The following is a 17,454-nucleotide window of genomic DNA, read 5'->3' as shown; positions in this document are numbered from 1 at the left end:
ATAAAAATTAGTATTCTACAAGCTTTGCAAGTGGGAAAACCTGAAAAATCAACAGTGTATCAAGTACTTGTTCTCCCTACTGTATGCACTGTAAATAAAGCATGAACAAACAATAGTCTGTTTCAATTTAAATAATTTAAAAACCCTATCTGCACACAGTTAGTATTTTCTTAAATTGCACGTGTTATAGGTTTTCTAATGAATAGTTTGTGTTTTATTAAATTATTTTGTAACATATTTGTCACTCTATATTTTTCTTACATGTTGATGCTCTGGATCATTTTGCCATGTTATTTACTTCCTGGTCCCTGCAGATAAACGCAGTATTTAGATTTTGTGATCCCCAAATTTTCCTGTTGGATTCAAATTTACCATCTTTGTAAATCTATATATATATAAAAAAAACTAAACATGACTATGGTTATTATTACCCACTTTTTTGTAATATTTTCTGCCTGTTTGTCTACAGATGGTGTTTCTCAACACCGGTTAGTTGGTCCAGATGTCGGAGGACCAGCGCCACCAGCGGGCTGAAGCCTCCCAGGGGGCAAAGGGCGATCTGGAAGCAGGAGAGGGCGACACCGAGCCCAGCATGCTGCTGCAGAAACTAAAAAGCAACATTTCGTGAGTAAATCCACAAAATTGAACACAAAATTATTATTATTWTTTTTTTAAACATCAACAGGTTTGTTTTTTGGGGCATCCGTAGAGAAAGAAAAGGAACTTTGATCACTGATTTGTATTTTTCTCTTCATCTTGCAGTAAGAATGTTCAGACCAAAGTGGATCAGATACTGGTAAAAAAAAATAAAACAGCAATTTTACTCTGAATTTTAAAGTTTGCTTCAAAGAAAAGTTGTTTGCGCGTGTTTGATTGTTTTATTTATTTATTCTTTTGTTCTGCTTCAACAGCAAGACGTTCAACGCTTCTCTGACAACGACAAGCTGTACCTGTACCTCCAGCTGCCCTCGGGACCCAGCTGTGGGGACAAAAGGTTTGAGTTGTTTATTGTTGAAAAGGTTTTTATAAGGTTTTAATATGTTTCAAATAAAGTTTCAGTATGCGACTTGTATCTTAGATTTAATGGTGTGCACAGGAACTATAGCATGCGGGCAGAACAAAAACAACTTGCTAAGCAGAACCAGAAGAACAAGTTTAGACAACCGGTCTAACCGCAAAATGTTCCACCARGCCCAAGTTTCCAYTAAAGAGTGCACAAACAAGTTATGACTGATAATATCTTTCTGTTGTCTAACTGCGTACATGCCCCAGCAACCAGTTTCTGATTGGTCTCTATGCTTATGACATGACATAGCAACTGTCTTATGATTTGACGACTTGTTGTGATGTAATTTCTACGTGTGTGAATAAAAGTGGATCACGGCCACAGAGCGGCAGAACTTCACTGGGCTTGACTCCTGTTAAGTACTCTGAACTTCTCCCTTTGCAAAGTGTATCTTTAAACAGTTACTGGTCTCTGATGTCTTTGATCAATGTCTGGTTGGGTTGTTGTGTTTCAAGGTCTCAGTCGCAGGTAAGAATACCGGACAATTGTAATTAATCTTCTTGTGTTAATGCGTACGGCCATGCTTTTGTGTTTGTAGCTAACATGTCTTTATTAAAAAGGATTGAAATCTGAGATTGTTCAAATTCTTGTTTCCACACAGCGGCGGCGACTCCAGTTCGTTCAACACAGCCGACCAGCTTCACACCTGCAACTGGATCCGGAGTCACCTGGAGGAGCATTCAGACACCTGTCTACCCAAACAGGATGTCTACGAGACGTACAAGTGAGAAAACGCAGAACGACACAAACACTCTGAAAGACACCCCTCACAGATTATTAATCTGTAATCTTTGTCCCACAGGAGATACTGTGAGAACCTGCAGCATCGTCCTCTGAGTGCCGCCAACTTTGGGAAGATCATCAGAGACATTTTCCCAAACATCAAGGCGAGACGACTCGGGGGCAGAGGACAGTCCAAATATCCTTTTAACGTTTGACAAAAACTGTATGAGGACAACCAAGCTATTCTGATATTTATGTATTTTCTATTGAAGTCTAGAAAAATGAACTTGGGTTAATTTAACTTAAAACTAAACTTACTGTATTTTCTGTTTACTGTTTGCTGTAGAACTCATTAGTTCTAAAACATATTTCTATTTCTTAGTTTGTTATCTTAAATTATCACACTGATCATTATTATCTGAACCTGTAAAATTGCGTTAAAACAGTTGTGTAAAAAAGTAAGTTTCTCCTATTTTCTTGTTGTGCTGCCTGTGCCTGASAGACACAGCTGAGGGTTTACTGCCTCTCAGTGTGAAATCAGTCGCTGCTGCACCTTTTATATTTACATCTTTCTCTCGATTTGACAGTTTAAAAGCTGTTTTTGGTGGAGGTCGTTGGTGGGAATCAGAGCCTGGAGGTTGCAGGTTGAATTCCTTAACCATGTTTGATACGTACTGTTACAGCGGCATCAGGAGGAAGACTGTTCTTAACATGCCTCTTCTGCCCAACCTGGACCTGAAGAACGACCCGGTACCCACAAACTGACTCTACAGCTGTTTAACTGTAGCGGTCGTCACCTCTGCTCGTACTTCTTCAAATCATTTAAACTGCGAGAGGATTCAGAAACCTGACATTTATTCACTCAGCTATCTAAAGATTTTCAGTATTTAGTATTTTTTACAACGTAAAAGGTTAAATAATTTCTTGTCCCCTTGTAGCATTGAGTAACGCAGCATTCTTGGTCTGTTCACCAAATAGAAAAGGATTTCACTCTGAAAATAAACACCTTAACGTAAAACTTTTGTTGTCAGAAAAAGAGGGTTGAAGGTAAAGGAGAAGCGATGTAGCTAAAGAGGAAGTTGATTTAAATACTTCCTACAAAGAGAGGCATTCGGCAGCTCCTGTTTACTCTTGTTCCTCTTCGTCTGCAGTCCGAGCTGACTGAGCTGGTCCAGACCTACAAACAGGAAGTGACGGAGGCGGCGTGTGAGCTGATCTGCGACTGGGCGCAGAAGATCTTGAAGCGTTCTTTCGACACGGTGGTGGAGATCGCTCGCTACCTGATCCAGGAGCACATCGTTAACCCTCGCTGCAGCCAGGCCGAGCTGGTGACCTCTGCTGCGCTCGCAGGTGTGCCACAGCCTCTTTGAACCTCAACACAAAATACCTTTAAGGAGGAAAAAGCTTTGTTATAAAGAGGCAAAATCATGTTTGGATTCAAATTTAAAACACGCATCATTCATTGCGCCTCAAATACGGGAGGTCAAAAAGTTTATTTCCACCTAAATGTTTTAGAAAAGTGCCAACATTTTGCAAAACGGCGACAAATTCTGTAGCTTTAAAAGTGTTTTTGTTTTTCTGCAGCCGGTCCAACTAAAACCCACAAGGTCATCAAGAAAACTCCCGTGGCCTCTAAAGCCGATGGAGARGAAGCTGCAGAGCAGAAGGTCTGTTGCCGATCGATCGCCAATCTTATTGGTCCGTCTGTCCTGCCGCTCGCTCACTTCCTGTTTGTCTGCAGAAGGAGCAGGGAGACTCGTCCTCATCCTCGTCCTCACAGAAGCCTCCGTCTGCAGACAAGGCGGCAGCACCAGCCAAACCTCCCGCAGCCGACGGCCCGCCTCCTTCCTCCACCTCTTCCTCGTCCCTGCGTCCAGCGGTAGGTCAACACTAAAGTTACTTCTTTTTAAAGGGATCCACGATTAATTCTAACATCGGCCTTTATTTAAATAAACATAAATTTTAACTGTAAAATAAAGACTGTAGAAAAGCTGTAGGCTGTTTAGTTTTTATAATTTCTAAACTAAATTTTTAAAATATTTTAATTCGGACTGAGCCATTTTATTTACACACAAAGCATTCTGGGTAAATGATGACGTGGATAGGTCCTTGGTGCGAGGCTGCTAGCGAGCTATATCCACCCTGAAGGTTAATCTTGGACAATATCTGATGATCGACTCTTTTAAATGAAACCAGAGAGCGTTGACAGAGAGGAGAAGGTAGAAATGACTCAGCCTGGAACTGAAAATATGGATGGAGGACCTCAGTTTAGCTTGTTTGTTGTGCTAGCGCCAAGCTAATACATATAAGGCAAAATAGCGTCGGCGCGAACACTAAAGCTAACAGGCTAAGCTGAGGTTCTTCTTCCATGAAGCAGCTCTGTTGTCCTCCATCTATATTTTCAGTTACAGGCTGACTCATTTCTACCTTCTCCTCTCTGTCAACGCTCTCTGGTTTCATTTAAAAGAGTCGATCATCAGATATTGTCCAAGATTAACCTTCAGGGTGGATATAGCTCGCTAGCAGCCTCGCACCGAGGACCTATCCACGTCATAATTTACCCAGAATGCTTTGTGTGTAAATGAAATTGCTCCGTCCTTGTTAAAATATGTTTTTAAAAATTTATAAAACTAAACAGCCTACAGTATTTTTACAGTCTTTATTTTACAGTTAAAGTATATGTTTATCAAATAAAGTCTAATGTTACAACTAATCAGGCATCCATTTAACAACTTAGGTGCTGCTGAGGGCAAATAAAGACACCAGATGTGGACGGATTGAAGAAACAAAACTCAAATAAACCTCTCAACCTTTTTACCAACAGAAGGAAAAAATTATAAATGTTTTCAGGCAAAAATGAAACAGAATACATGATTATAACTTCTTAACTTTTAGTGTAATTAAATGCATTATGCAGTCTGTCTGGATTTTGTCTGTGCTGCAGGTGGAGGCGTTCATGAAGCAGTTACCCAGAATCCTCCCTCGCAGCTCCGTCCCTGATAAGACCCTTTCGGTCCACACCTCCCTGCCCTCTCAGGCTCCCAAAGACGCCTCTGGTGTCGGCGGGCCTTCTGGACACGGTGGCTCTGCTGACCTTCACCCCACTGCCAGCAGCGGCGGGGTGAAGGTCATTGCCATGGCGGCGCTGCCCCAGCAGCAGGGCGGGCCGGTCCCCGTGATGTTCCTTCCTCAGAGCTGTCTGTCCTTCGAGAGGGACAAGGTCGCTCCGCCTCCTCCTCCTCCTCTTCCTCTCCAGCAGCAGCAGCACACGGTGGTGGCCCCCACTTCCGTGGTCCAGAAAGCACGGGCGACCACCACCAAGCGCCCCCTGGAGGGCGAGGCATCCGGCGCGGGCGCCGCCAGCGTGTCCGGCGCCTCGGCCGTCAGCACGTCTCCGGTGAAACGGAAACGAGGACGGCCGAGGAAACCTCGTCCCGAGGACTCGCTTCCTGCTCCCCCCGTTGCTCTTCCTCCTCAGCCTCCTCCTCCTCCCTCTCAGCCAATCATCACCTCCCTGAGCGGCGGCGTCATCCAGAAGGCCTCCTCCTCTTCGTCGTCCTCCTCGCAGCCCGTGGTGGAGCTGGTGATCCAGGAACCGTCGGGGCTGGTTCTGAGCCAGCTGCCCGCCATGTCGGACCCGGCTCACCGGTTGCTGGAGCACCGCGGGGTGGTGGTGCAGTGTCAGACGGGTGGGGCGGCCGAGCTGGACCCCCACAGCAGGCCGCTCCTGGTGTTCCAGAGTCCGGGGAACCCGGGCTGGGAGCTGGCCTCGCCGGGCCGGACCCAGATGGTGGAGGTCATCCAGAAAGCTCCGAGGCCGAGCAACAACAACAACACGGCTCCTCCGCAGCTCCACTCACCTCCTTTCACTCTGCCCACCCTGCAGGAGGAGCATGGCGAGGTGGAGATCACGCTGACGCCTGTGGATCTGAATGCCAGCTTTCCTCCCTCCTCCTCCTCCTCCTCCTCCTCCTCTGCTCCGGCCTCCTCCCACTCAAGTTTCTCCTCCGTGGTGGTGAAACTTGAGGACGATGAAGAAGGAAGGAGTGTTTCATCAAAAAAAGACGGACTTTAGCTTTTATCAACTTCCCTCTGGTCTTTTTTTAAAAATCACTTTTTACCTCACCTGCTAAAAGCCCCGCCCCTTTACCTCTCCTCCTCCTTAATGGTGGAAATCCCAGCTTGGCTGCTGCAAAGAGCCAATCAGGCAGGATAAATGAAGCCAAAACATGGTCAACACTCTGTCCTTCCATCGCCTCCGCTTGTACACTGCCCAACCGCCGTTAGAAACCTGTGGTTCTTCAAACGCATGTTTGTCCGTGTGTCGAAACCAGAACCACTTTCCTCCTCCCTTCCTTCCTTCTTGTTAACTCGCTCTAAAAAACAGTTCTGTACTGAGATTTGTTTGTTAGCTGCAGTGCTTCATGTAAAAAAAAGATCAAAACTTAAACAATGTATAATCCATAGGAGGGAGGGGAGCTGTAAAGGAGGAAAGGAGACGTGTTAAAGTGCTGAGTCAGGCCCAGGATGGAGTCGGTAGAGACAGAAGGTACGTACGGGTCGGAGCCTTGAAAAGGTTCTCTGTGCTTAAAAAAAACAAAAAACAAAAACGAGCCCTTAAAAAGAACCCAGCTTTGATTCACCTAATGAAACTGTTGGGAAAGAATAAAAAAATAAATAAAAATCCATTTTTATATATTGAGATGCAACCAGAGACTGTTCTGGAGACTTAAAGTCCAAAATGTGAATCAAAGCTCGGTTCTCTTCTTTTTAAAGAGTTTCTCTGTTCGAAACAGCTTTGTATTTTTATCTGTCCAAAAAAAAAAAAAAAAAGAATTAACATTTAAAATTACAAATCACCCAAAATAATATATTGTGTAAAATTTGTCATTTTTTTAAAAAATGTATGTGAGTTTTTAAAAAAAATCAAAATAGTTCATAAGATTGGTCCAGAAATCCAGTATTACCAGAATCATAAAAGTTTTTAATTAATCCTAAACTCAAACAACTCAAGTCGGGTCTGTTTCATGTTTTACTGCCTGTTCGGCAATAAGAAAAAGAGTAAAACGGAATCAAAAACACTCATTTATTTATTATTAATGCCACTTTTACTGTCAGACTGCTAAATATGAGGTTTTATGCATCAGCTGTTAGTGTAACATAGCACAAAATAAAAGATGGGAATCTGCCGTCTTTATGTCTAAAGTTTTACCAGCAATTAAAGCAAAAATTTCCATTTTATATCTGGTTTTGAAGCTATCTTGCTTTTAACGAACCCTCTGAACTTAAATCCMACGATTAATGTAAAGTTTTTAAATTCTTGTTAAGAATAGGTCAGTGKTCTGTTTAAATGGTGTGACCTCAGACCCAAAGCATCCCAACCAGACCCGACTGAGTCCTCCCAAACCGTTTCTTTTACTGATGACAACGTGCGGTGATGTGCTAACCTGCTGCAGCGTTCTTGATGAAAACAGATGAGAGAAACAGCAGGAGTGGAGGGAAAAWCTGTTCCCAACTGCTGGAGGAACGGCTTCAGCTTCAGGCACTAAAGAGCAAAGCACAAAGATCTCTGCGACGTAGCACGAATATGTTAAAGATGCAGTACAAATAAATTACAAATATTTGATTCTGTAGCACTAAAATTGTAGACTACATGATTGGCCTGTTAGTTGGCTTACCTGTTGTGTGTCGCCATGCGCCCTTTGCACTACTTTCAGTCACCTCTTCGAGCTCGCCTCTGCAGCTCGGTTCTGGTCAGCAATGTGACARGACCTGGATTGTTTCTGCTGGACAACAATCATCTCCTGGCCTTAATTTTAAGTCATTTTACAGCTCAGACGTAAACCTGCACAAGGCTTAGGGCAGGGGTGGGCAATCCTGGTCCTCGAGGGCCGCAGCCCTGCATGTTTTACTTGCTTCTCTGCTCCAACACACCTGATATGAATGAATAGATGATTATTAGGCTTCTTGCAGTACGGAGGACCGTAACTGACATAATTAGAAATAAAAGCAGAATTATATAAATGAACCACTAAATAAATACATTTGAAATGCACCAATTAAAATAACAAAGGAGAACTTTATCTCATGTTTTTTTGTTTGAAATGACTTAAATATTTGTTTTTCCAGGTTAGTATAAATTAGTCTATATATTTTAACACATAATTTAAATTTGAATGTTTTTTAAAATACATATTTTTTTCCCTTTTACTTCTACATGCATTTGTGTCTCAAATGTTTATACTTAATTACTTTTATATTTTTCCCACAAGGCTTTTTTATTTCTATGTGTTGCAGGCGTGTGCTGCCTCAGTTTAGCTTAAAGTTTAGTGTAAAACAAAGGCAAGGAGAAAAACTTACCCGCGCCTTTGTTTTTAACTAAACTTTAAACTTTAAGCTAAARTGAGGCAGCACACGCCTGCAACACATCGAAATAAAAAAGACTTGTGGGACAAAACTATTAAAATATTTTAATTTAAACATTTAAGAGACCAATGTATGTACAAGTAAAAGGAAAAACTGAAAAATATATATTTTAAAAAACAGTCAAATTTGAATTGTTAAAAAATATCAATTAAACGAGAATTAAATTACAAAACATGAGGTGAAGTTCTTTTTTAATTGAATTGGTGCATTTTAAGTGTATTTATTTATTTAGTGGTTCATTTATATATTTCTGCTTTTATTTATAATTATGTCAGTGTCGGTCCTCCATACTGCAGAACTTAGAAGGTAAATCAATGTCTGAATCAGGTGTGTTGGAGCAGGAAAAACATAAAACATGTAGGGCTGCGGCCCTCGAGGACCAGGATTGCCCACCCCTGGCTTAGGGAGTCGGAAACGGGAGCTTATGTTTGACTGAAAAAAAAAAAAGAAAGAAATCTGCAAGTTGAATTTGGAGTCTTAAGGAAGCACCTCACTGGGCTGTGACTGCTGCTGACGAAGAACTGTGGAAAAGTTAAGAATTTATGATGATGTTTCACTGAATTCTGAGTGCGGCCATCTTTCCGCTGACAGTTTATGAAAAAAACATTTTGTAGCTGCTTCAGCTGCCCCCATAATTTACTTGAGTACACTTTTGAAATGAAGATAAAGGCAGTTTTTCTGCATCTATTATGTATTATTGATGTGACGTTTAGACCTGGATATTTGGGGCTGTAGCCTTCCACAGATGTGGATTATTTTTATAGTTTATTATAGAACATCTGAAAGAAACTGTTTGGTAGGGCAGTGCTTTTATTATATAAAAAAGCATAAATCTGATGAGGAGGACCATTTAAAAATCTTAAAACAAGCAACAAATCTTAAAATCAATCTGAAAATGTACAAAAAGRCAAGACCAGTGTAATGTGTTTACAGTTTTTAGAAGGAGAAGCTGCTGCGATTTGGACAATTAGATCAGTTTGAGACAGCTCGAAGACGTCTAATTTAGGAGGGTTTTAAACACCCACAGAAAAACTGATGTTTTTTTTGAAAAAAAAAATTGTCGCTCAATTTAAAAAGAAAGAAAAAAATAAGTAGGTCCTCTGGATGGGTTCTTCTTTAGTGAAACGTTTCATCTCTCCTCCAAGAGACTTCTTCGGTTTGATGAGTTTCAGGTGAACTCAGCCTTATAAGCACTGCCTCCACATGGACAAACAGGTTAGTCACATGCAAAAGAAGGCCATCGCCTAACAATAGGCTTGATTAGCGCTATTCATAGAGGGTCATGTGCCCCATCACCTGACTTATTGGTTTGGATGCTTCGGCTGTGGTTATTTGGTGTTGTGTTATGTATACCCAACACAAAGAGGGAAAGAGAGACAAAAACAAGGCGACGTTGAACCCCGCTTGCACTCACTACTTACACATAACAAAACACCAAATAACCACAGCCGAAGCGTCCAAACCATTAAGTCAGGTGATGGGGCACATGACCCTCTATGAACAATAGAGCTAATCAAGCCTATTGTTAGGCGATGGCCCTCTTTTGCAGGTGACTAACCTGTTTGTCCATGTGGTGGAGGCAGTGCTTATAAGGCTGAGTTCACCTGAAACTCATCAGACTGAAGAAGTCTCTTGGAGGAGACGAAACGTTTCACTAAAGAAGAACCCATCCAGAGGACCTACTTATTTTTTCGTTTTGTCTAACTGGATTACTGAGATGCATCAGGACGTCGCTCAGTTRAGTTTGAACACATTTAAAACTCAAGCGACAGCCTCAAAAAGAACCAGCATCAACCCAGTGAGATACCACCTTTAATGATAAAAAAGCTATTACTTTATTTGAGGCATTTCACCATTAGTGTCAAAGTAACTTAATCAAAATTGCAGTTAACTAAATGATTACGATTCATGAAAATATTTTATTTATCTTCAATGTCTTTGATTTAAACTCTGTACTGTACTCTTGCACAGGATTTATCAACAACAAGAGGTTTGTTTTAAACCATTTTAGAAGTTTATTTTCTCTCAGGTAATATTTGAAACAATAAGGAGGAAGAGGAAACAACAGTTTCTCCCTCCTGCCATGATGGAAATGTCACATTGCTGACTCAAAAATTTTTTCACCTCTGCCGAATGTCCTCTCGCTCCACGAGAGGACGTCTTCTTCATCGTTGGTGCTACACACCGTAGGGCTCGACATCCATGTCTGTCCTCGCTGTCCATTTTGTGATCACAGAATTGTATAAAAAAAAACTCGTTTGTGGATTTGTGTGATTTGAGAAGTGGATGCAGCTGTGTGTGTGTGTGTTGTTGTCGTCTGTTTTGTCCGAATGAGAGCTTCAGACCAGTTAAAGGGACTCGGGAACTTTCCGACTGTTAAGATTATCCCTGTTGCATTATGGGGAAGTGAGTTTTAGCAGGACCCCAGCACAGTTTCTAAATAACAAAAAGCACTAAAATGACTTTTAAACTAAACCAACATCTTTCCATTCACTGGAAAAAAAAAAACATTAAAATGTCCCATTGTCCCTTTAGCCTCTGAAATAAGTTCTTTTTCAGACAGACCTGAAACTAATGTTGCACTGTTGAGAGTTAAAAAGATGGATTTTATGTGTTTTGAACTTATTGTATTTGAGGAAACACACTGTTAAGTATTAATACGTATATTAACGTTCTACTTTACGCTTGCACTCTGCTAGAGGCCGACAGCTGCTGGCTCTATTTTTTATTGAAAATGAATAAATAAAATAAAGCTCAGAGTAATAATCCTTGTTTTAACATTATATTGTGCTCAGTAAAGAAAAATACTCTGTTCTATAAAAGTTGCAGTAACTGAAGGTGACGAGCAACATTTCACTTTTTAAAAGTCGGAACAAAAATGCCTTTTTTTTTACAACGTATATACAGTATTTAAATTATATTCTGAGGCAGCCTTAGAGATGTTTGCTTAAGTCACGTGACCTGAACTTTAGTCGGACTCTGTCCAGTTTCACGTTTCTGTTTGTTGGGCTTCATGTTTGGATCAAAGAACACAAAGTTTACGTGAAAGATTTACTGCAGGACTAATGAGGCATTAATGATTGAATTTAAGGTAGCTTAACTTTGGATTAGAATTGTAACATTTTTTAGATTAAAAAGCATTTACTTGGAATTTGTTCCTGATTTAGGAGTCAGGAAACAGGGCTAGAAGTCTAAATTATATCTGAATATTAAGAATTTTATTATTTCAGATTCTTCTATCAGTCTAATATTTTTGATGTCGTAACCTGAGTCTGTTGCCAGTTTTGCTACCAAAATCCAGAGACCGACGTTGCCGAACTCAAGGTGAAGTGTTGCTTTTAGTGACGTGACGTACGTGTAAAAGGTTCAGACTGGAARCTGAGGATATGCAGCAGCTGTTTCCCTCTGCAGGACCCACTGGACCAAGCGAGTCAAACTGGAAAACGTTTAACAAGAGGAGGAGTTGAGGGCCGCTCAGATTTGACTTTAATCAGCTGCGATCATTTCTTGTTGACTCTGGTGAAAAATAGTTCAGAAATGTTAAGAAATCATCGCAAATTTACACAAATCCACATTTAGACGTGTCGCCGACACGTCTGAACGAGCATGTTTCGCACTGGCTGATGTGTAAATGTTTGGAAGAGGCTTGAGCAGCCAAGTGGATGTTTGCACCAAAACAGATCTGATGAATGACTAGATGTGACCTGTGGAGCTCGGAAACAGACTCTTGATATCTAGAGAGCCTTAAAAGTCAAATTTCAGTTTTGGTTTGGTCCTCGAGGGCCACCATCCTGCATGTTTTTGTTTCCCTGCTCCAACACACCTGACCCAGTGGTTGACTTCTTTAGCGGGCCTTCAAGTTCTGCAGAAGCCTGTTAACCACTGTTTATTCAAACCTCAAACATGGAGGATTGTGGTCCCCAAACACCAGGACTGGACACCCCTGGTTTAGACCAAGTCAGCCTTCTGGATTGAGGTTTTGTTGGGAGTTTGTAATTTAAGATTTGATACAGCTTGGGTCTTGTAAACCCTAATAAGCATCGATATAGGAAATCCTTCAACCTTTCGGCTGACCCAGTTTGTGTGGCTTTGGTCCAGTTTGGCCTACTTCGGCCCTGCTTTGGGGAACGATCGGGTTAGTGGAGTTAGTTGTAGGAAAATGTTCACTGTGGAGCCGCGTTGCTCAAACTAGCAAACCAGAAAACGGGTCAGATGAGCAAAGATAATAAATCGGGATTCGGGTATTTTGGTCGTTGGTGCCTAAGGATCAGACTGAATTAAAGGAAACACTCTGATGTCACTTCCTGTTTTTGTTTTTTTAAGGGGAATGAGTTGCAGTATTTATTGATGTTTAGATGATGGAGCAACTTTGCGTTTTTAAAAGTATATCTTTCTGACACTTCAGGTAAAAGTTGTTTTTATCTGAGCTTGAGGAGTTGAACTAGATTTAATGTGATGTTTATGATCTGGATCAGCAGTGATTTAGGCTGAGTTTAGTAAGATAATATGAAATCTAAACAATTTTTTTAGTTTGAGGATGACAACCTTTATTAAAATTAGAAAATATTTAACCTAATCCCCAGATAAAATGACCAAAAAAGAAAAGAAAAGAATTAAAAGCCAGATTGAAGCTTCCGATGTGGAATAACAGGTGAAGTGATGAAGATGATGAGGTGTCTGAGCTGACCCTGGTTAACCRTACAGTTTATGTTGATGGTGCTTTCTTGCTGACTGTGACGGAAAAGGAGATGTTTGCAAACTCGCAGAAAACTCTAAGCTGCTTCTCTTTGTTTTCTGTTCAGCTATACGGCGAGTGATAAATTTCCTGTTTGTTGTTTGGTTTTATGTTTTTTCTGAACAGCTTGCTGACATGATGTCTTTCTTCCTCCTAACTGTTGCTCTGATTATCTTTTAAACTTTATTTTATTGTTTTAAAAATCACTGCCTGCATGTTTTTCTGTTTTTTCCCCCCTTGTGGCTGTTTTTTTTTTCTATATTCTCACGTCTAAATGTTTGTTTTTATCTGTAACCTGCTGGCTTTGTGTTGTTTTGCACTTTACTGCTAAAATTGGGAGTTTAAAATAAACACATTTTGATTTTGGATTGAAAGAAGTTGTGACATGCATTGTTACTTTGCTCTGTTTTTTTTTTTTCTTTTTTCTAAAATGAAATAAGTGATGATGGGAGAAGCCCAAACATTAATGTGAATCTATTTTCCTACATTCATGGAATAAAGAACGTGACGTTCATTTGGTCTCTGGTGGTTCTTCTGTCTTTTTCTGATAGTGCACTTTTGTCTTTTTTTTTTTCTTGTGCTTTTATTTTGAAGAATTATTAGGAAACATTCAGTAGCAATACATAATACAACTCAGCACCTACCTAACTGGTGCTTACCTGATATTTACAAGACAAATACACAATATTTACTTGGTATCTGGTGTATAGTGGATACCACATAAATATTTGGTACAAAATGAATAAATACCTTGCTGGTATACTGAGTACTTACCTGCTATTACCAGTTGGGTACTGGTACTACAGGGTACCTAATGGTAATGGTACTGAATATGTAAACACTGGATTTATTCAGTACATACTCTATAAATATCAGGTATATACTTTATAAAAGTCAGGTAAGTACAGTTATGTACCTGTCTGTATTATGTCACTACTAAATATTTTATACAATAATTTCATTAACACAGGTGTAAAGATGTTWAAAGTAGATTAATATTTTTCAGTTTTTACTGTAAAATGTTATTCAAACTGAAATAAAAGCTTTGGCATGAAATTCAGACACAGGACTGAGTGGGAAGCAAGGATGGTCCAGACGGAAACAGGACCATAACCAGCTGCTCAATCAGGGCACCGGAACTGACGTAATTTAAACTTCAAAATAAAACGTTAAGCGCTGTCCTTCGTTTAACAAATTTAAATGCTTATAAGAAGCATATTATAAAATTTGATAGATGTTTTGAGACAAAAAGTAAAACATATGTTTAAACAATAATTGCAAATAGCTGAGTGATTAGTTGGAAGTGAATCTTATTTAAATGACCCCAAGAGGAAGTGTCGTCAGATCAAAAGTGACTAGAGCTGCTCGAAAATCTTGAGAAATATACCTCAGACAGAGGATAGTTGGATGCACATCTTAAATGAGAAAGATGTGCTGCCATTTTAATTTACTTTGGACGAATGGGCTAAAATACCTCAGGCTAGACACCGATTTATTTAGAAACTGTCATAAGAGGTTGTTGTCAGTTTTGGATTGGAAAGTCTACACAACTGACTAATAATTGTCAGAGGGCTAATATTTTGGCTTTTGCATTGTTTGTTTTTTCTRGTTTCAAATGATCAAATCAGTAAATATGTTAATTTGACCTTATGCAGATGGTTTTTTTTTGTGCATGCAGAAACAGCAGCACTTTGGGTTATGGCTCGTCAATTTAAAGATTGGAGTTTTACTCAGTTTTGTATAAAGTAGTACCTCAAAGTGACTAGTAAAAGTTAAAGTCTCTTCTAAAAACATCATTTGAGAAGTTCCAAAGTATCTGACATTTATGTCCTGATGCATCTCAGTAATCCAGGTAAAAAAAAAACAAAAAGAAAAAAAATTTGGGGTTGGGTCCCCCAAACCCAGACCCAAACCAGTGGTTATTCCGTATGTTGCGGGTGTTTCGGAGAAACTGAGACGTTTATTTTCTAAACATGATGTCCCAGTGGCTTTCAAACCCCAAAACACATTACGGCAAAGGCTGGTTCACCCCAAAGATCCAGTGCCCCGGCACAAACAGAGCAATGTTGTATATGCTGTTAAGTGCCAGGAGGACTGCGACCAGTTATACATCGGGGAAACAAAGCAACCACTGTTCAAAAGAATGTCCCAACACAGACGAGCTACATCTAATGGCCAGACCTCTGCAGTTTTCACTCATTTACAGGCCAGCGGTCACTCTTTCAGAGATGAGGATGTTCTCATTCTTGATAGAGAGGAACGTTGGTTTGAGAGAGGAGTAAAAGAAGCCATTTTTGTGAAAAAAGACCGTCCATCATTAAACAGAGGTGGAGGCCTCCGTTTTCAGTTGTCCCCCTCCTACAGTGCTGCTATTGCCAGTATCACTCCACCCCTGTTAAAAATAGGTGTTAATTGGGTGTCAACGATAGCCATGTGATGTGAGTATCAGTCACATGGAGGCAGGGCTTAAAAGCCTGAATTTTGCCTGAAACTCTCAGACTGAAGAAGTCTCTTGGAGGAGAGATGAAACGTTTCATTAGAGAAGAACCCGTCCAGAAGACCTATACAATTTTTTTTCTTATCTGACATTTATTGTTAAAAGTAAATTTCTCATATAAAATGTACCTATGTATTACAAGTGAAAGTATTGAATAAAAGTGAACAGTTATAATTTCCAAAATGACATTTATTATGAGGCGACCTTCCCAAAAAACATATTTTTAAAGGCCATTATGACTATAATGTTGTATTAATTGTTTTAGATGCGCTAGTCTCCCTGTTTCAGGTGAATAAATATCTCTGCCAAAATCATCTTCATACGTCTGATATGTTCAGCTGGAGTGTTACAAGCCAGAATGAAAACAAATCAAAATGAAACAGGAGTAACTTTCTATTTCTTACATTTTTTATTACAAAATGAAATGTAAGGGCAATTGCATGAAAATGTAAGTAGAAGTAAAAAGCCGTCTGAAAAATAATTACTCGAGTAAAGTACAGATAACCAAAATTACACTTTCTTTGTAACTTTACGACTCTGGTTTTACTTGACTTCATTGAGGGAGCTGTCTTGTAGTTTCTTTTAATYCATGCTTTTGTTTTGCAAGCTTTGCCGGAAGTTGTAAAAGTGACGCACTGCGTCTGTCTTTACGGATGTTGCGTCACTGCTGCTTTAAAGCAGACCAAGCCGAGAGCGGCCTGGCCACAATTTATCGGGGACGACACCATGGACCGTGTCCGACCGTAATAACTCGGACTAAACCCCCCTTACATTAAAACCCGGACTAAACATCCGGACTCAATTGGGACAGAACCGCGACCGAAACTGGATTCCGCCTCGAGTGTCGGAGCTTTTGAACCGGAGGCGCTATTAGCCGGGTAAGCCCCGTGATTTTCCTCGCTATTTTCACTTTTTCTCCCTTGTGGTTTATATTGTCGTTTTTGTTCGTGTTTGTTCCGTTTAAAGCAGCCAGCAGTGGTGTGTTATTGTCGGCCGCAGTGGCGTTAAATGCCCGGTCGTGGGCCTGTTGCTGCCCGGCTCCTGTCCTCCTTCCTCCAGTTTGTTTTCATCAGGAGGGAGCGGCTCTCCTCCTCCTCCTCCTCCTCCTCCTCTTATAGCCTCGTGTATTATTACAAAAGAAATCTACCCACCCATCTACCCATAATAATGCTCTCTCTAAAACGTTCAGGGTTTTCTGGGGAACTGTATCAAATCTGAGAAAAATAATAAATTTCGCGTCATAAACGAGATTTTCATCCTGAAACACAAACAGATGTAGATGTTTTCGTTTCTTTTTCTTTTTTGCTGCTGAAAGATAAACCCGACACCTTGATTGTTGCACCGCTGTGTCTGCGTTTTTAAAGTTTTGCTGATAAACTTCACACTTTGCCCTGAAATGTCCACGTTTCTTGTCCTCCATCAGTCGGTCACTGCTGCGTTCACTGACCGTCTGTTAAAACCAGCTTCCCTGACCTGTAGGCTGTTTCCTTCTGTTTCAGCTGGGGTCAAAGCAGTCCTATTGTTTAGTCAAGTTTTACTCAAGAAATGTTAGAAAKTTCCGTCTTCAGATGTGTAATATGCAAGTAGTAATTGCGTAATTATTTTTTTGTCCTGCATTTGCCTTTTTTTTTTTTTTTTGGTTTTCTTCTTTTGAAAGAAACAAATCTTTTGTTTTGGCTTCCTTTTTTTAGTTTTAGTTGTTTTGACCTTTAACACTGGTGTTTTTGGGTGTGAGTGATGTTGATTTTAAATGTCAGGTTAAGRTATTTACTTAATTTTGCTGTGGTTCTTCCTAATTCAAAGAACAATGAATATGTTGTGAATACTTTTCTTGACTATTATAAAACCTTTCTGGTTTCTCTGATGCTGAGCCATCCATACTAGGGGTGTAAGAAAATATCGATACATTGAAATATCGCGATATTTCATTTCTCGATACTGTATCGATATTATAAAGCCCTGTATCGATTTTTTATTAAGGTTTATAATGTCAACTTTCCTGTCAGC

At 40.2% G+C, this 17,454-nt stretch overlaps 2 protein-coding genes across 2 annotated transcripts in view; both read left to right on the top strand.

The window, feature by feature from the left end:
- rfx5 (regulatory factor X, 5) overlaps window positions 1-6,413 on the top strand; it is a gene marked incomplete at its 5' end in the record, with an annotated part of 13,525 nt that extends 7,112 nt beyond the window's left edge. The window contains 10 exon segments of the mRNA XM_014025166.1: window positions 470-624; window positions 763-796; window positions 912-994; window positions 1,668-1,790; window positions 1,869-1,985; window positions 2,461-2,539; window positions 2,941-3,139; window positions 3,374-3,456; window positions 3,531-3,668; window positions 4,734-6,413. Coding sequence (XP_013880620.1) covers window positions 503-624; window positions 763-796; window positions 912-994; window positions 1,668-1,790; window positions 1,869-1,985; window positions 2,461-2,539; window positions 2,941-3,139; window positions 3,374-3,456; window positions 3,531-3,668; window positions 4,734-5,864 — 2,109 coding nt within the window. The 3' untranslated portion in view covers window positions 5,865-6,413.
- Window positions 6,414-16,116: 9,703 nt separating this feature from the next.
- Window positions 16,117-17,454, top strand: part of LOC106529686 (phosphatidylinositol 4-kinase beta) — a gene marked incomplete in the record, with an annotated part of 25,219 nt that continues 23,881 nt past the window's right edge. The window contains 1 exon segment of the mRNA XM_014025165.1: window positions 16,117-16,325.

The sequence above is a fragment of the Austrofundulus limnaeus genome, unplaced genomic scaffold (assembly GCF_001266775.1).
Source record: "Austrofundulus limnaeus strain Quisiro unplaced genomic scaffold, Austrofundulus_limnaeus-1.0 Scaffold460, whole genome shotgun sequence".
NCBI lineage: Eukaryota > Metazoa > Chordata > Actinopteri > Cyprinodontiformes > Rivulidae > Austrofundulus > Austrofundulus limnaeus.
The sequence above is the reverse complement of the archived record's forward strand: the minus strand, read 5'-3'. Positions and strand labels throughout refer to the sequence as shown.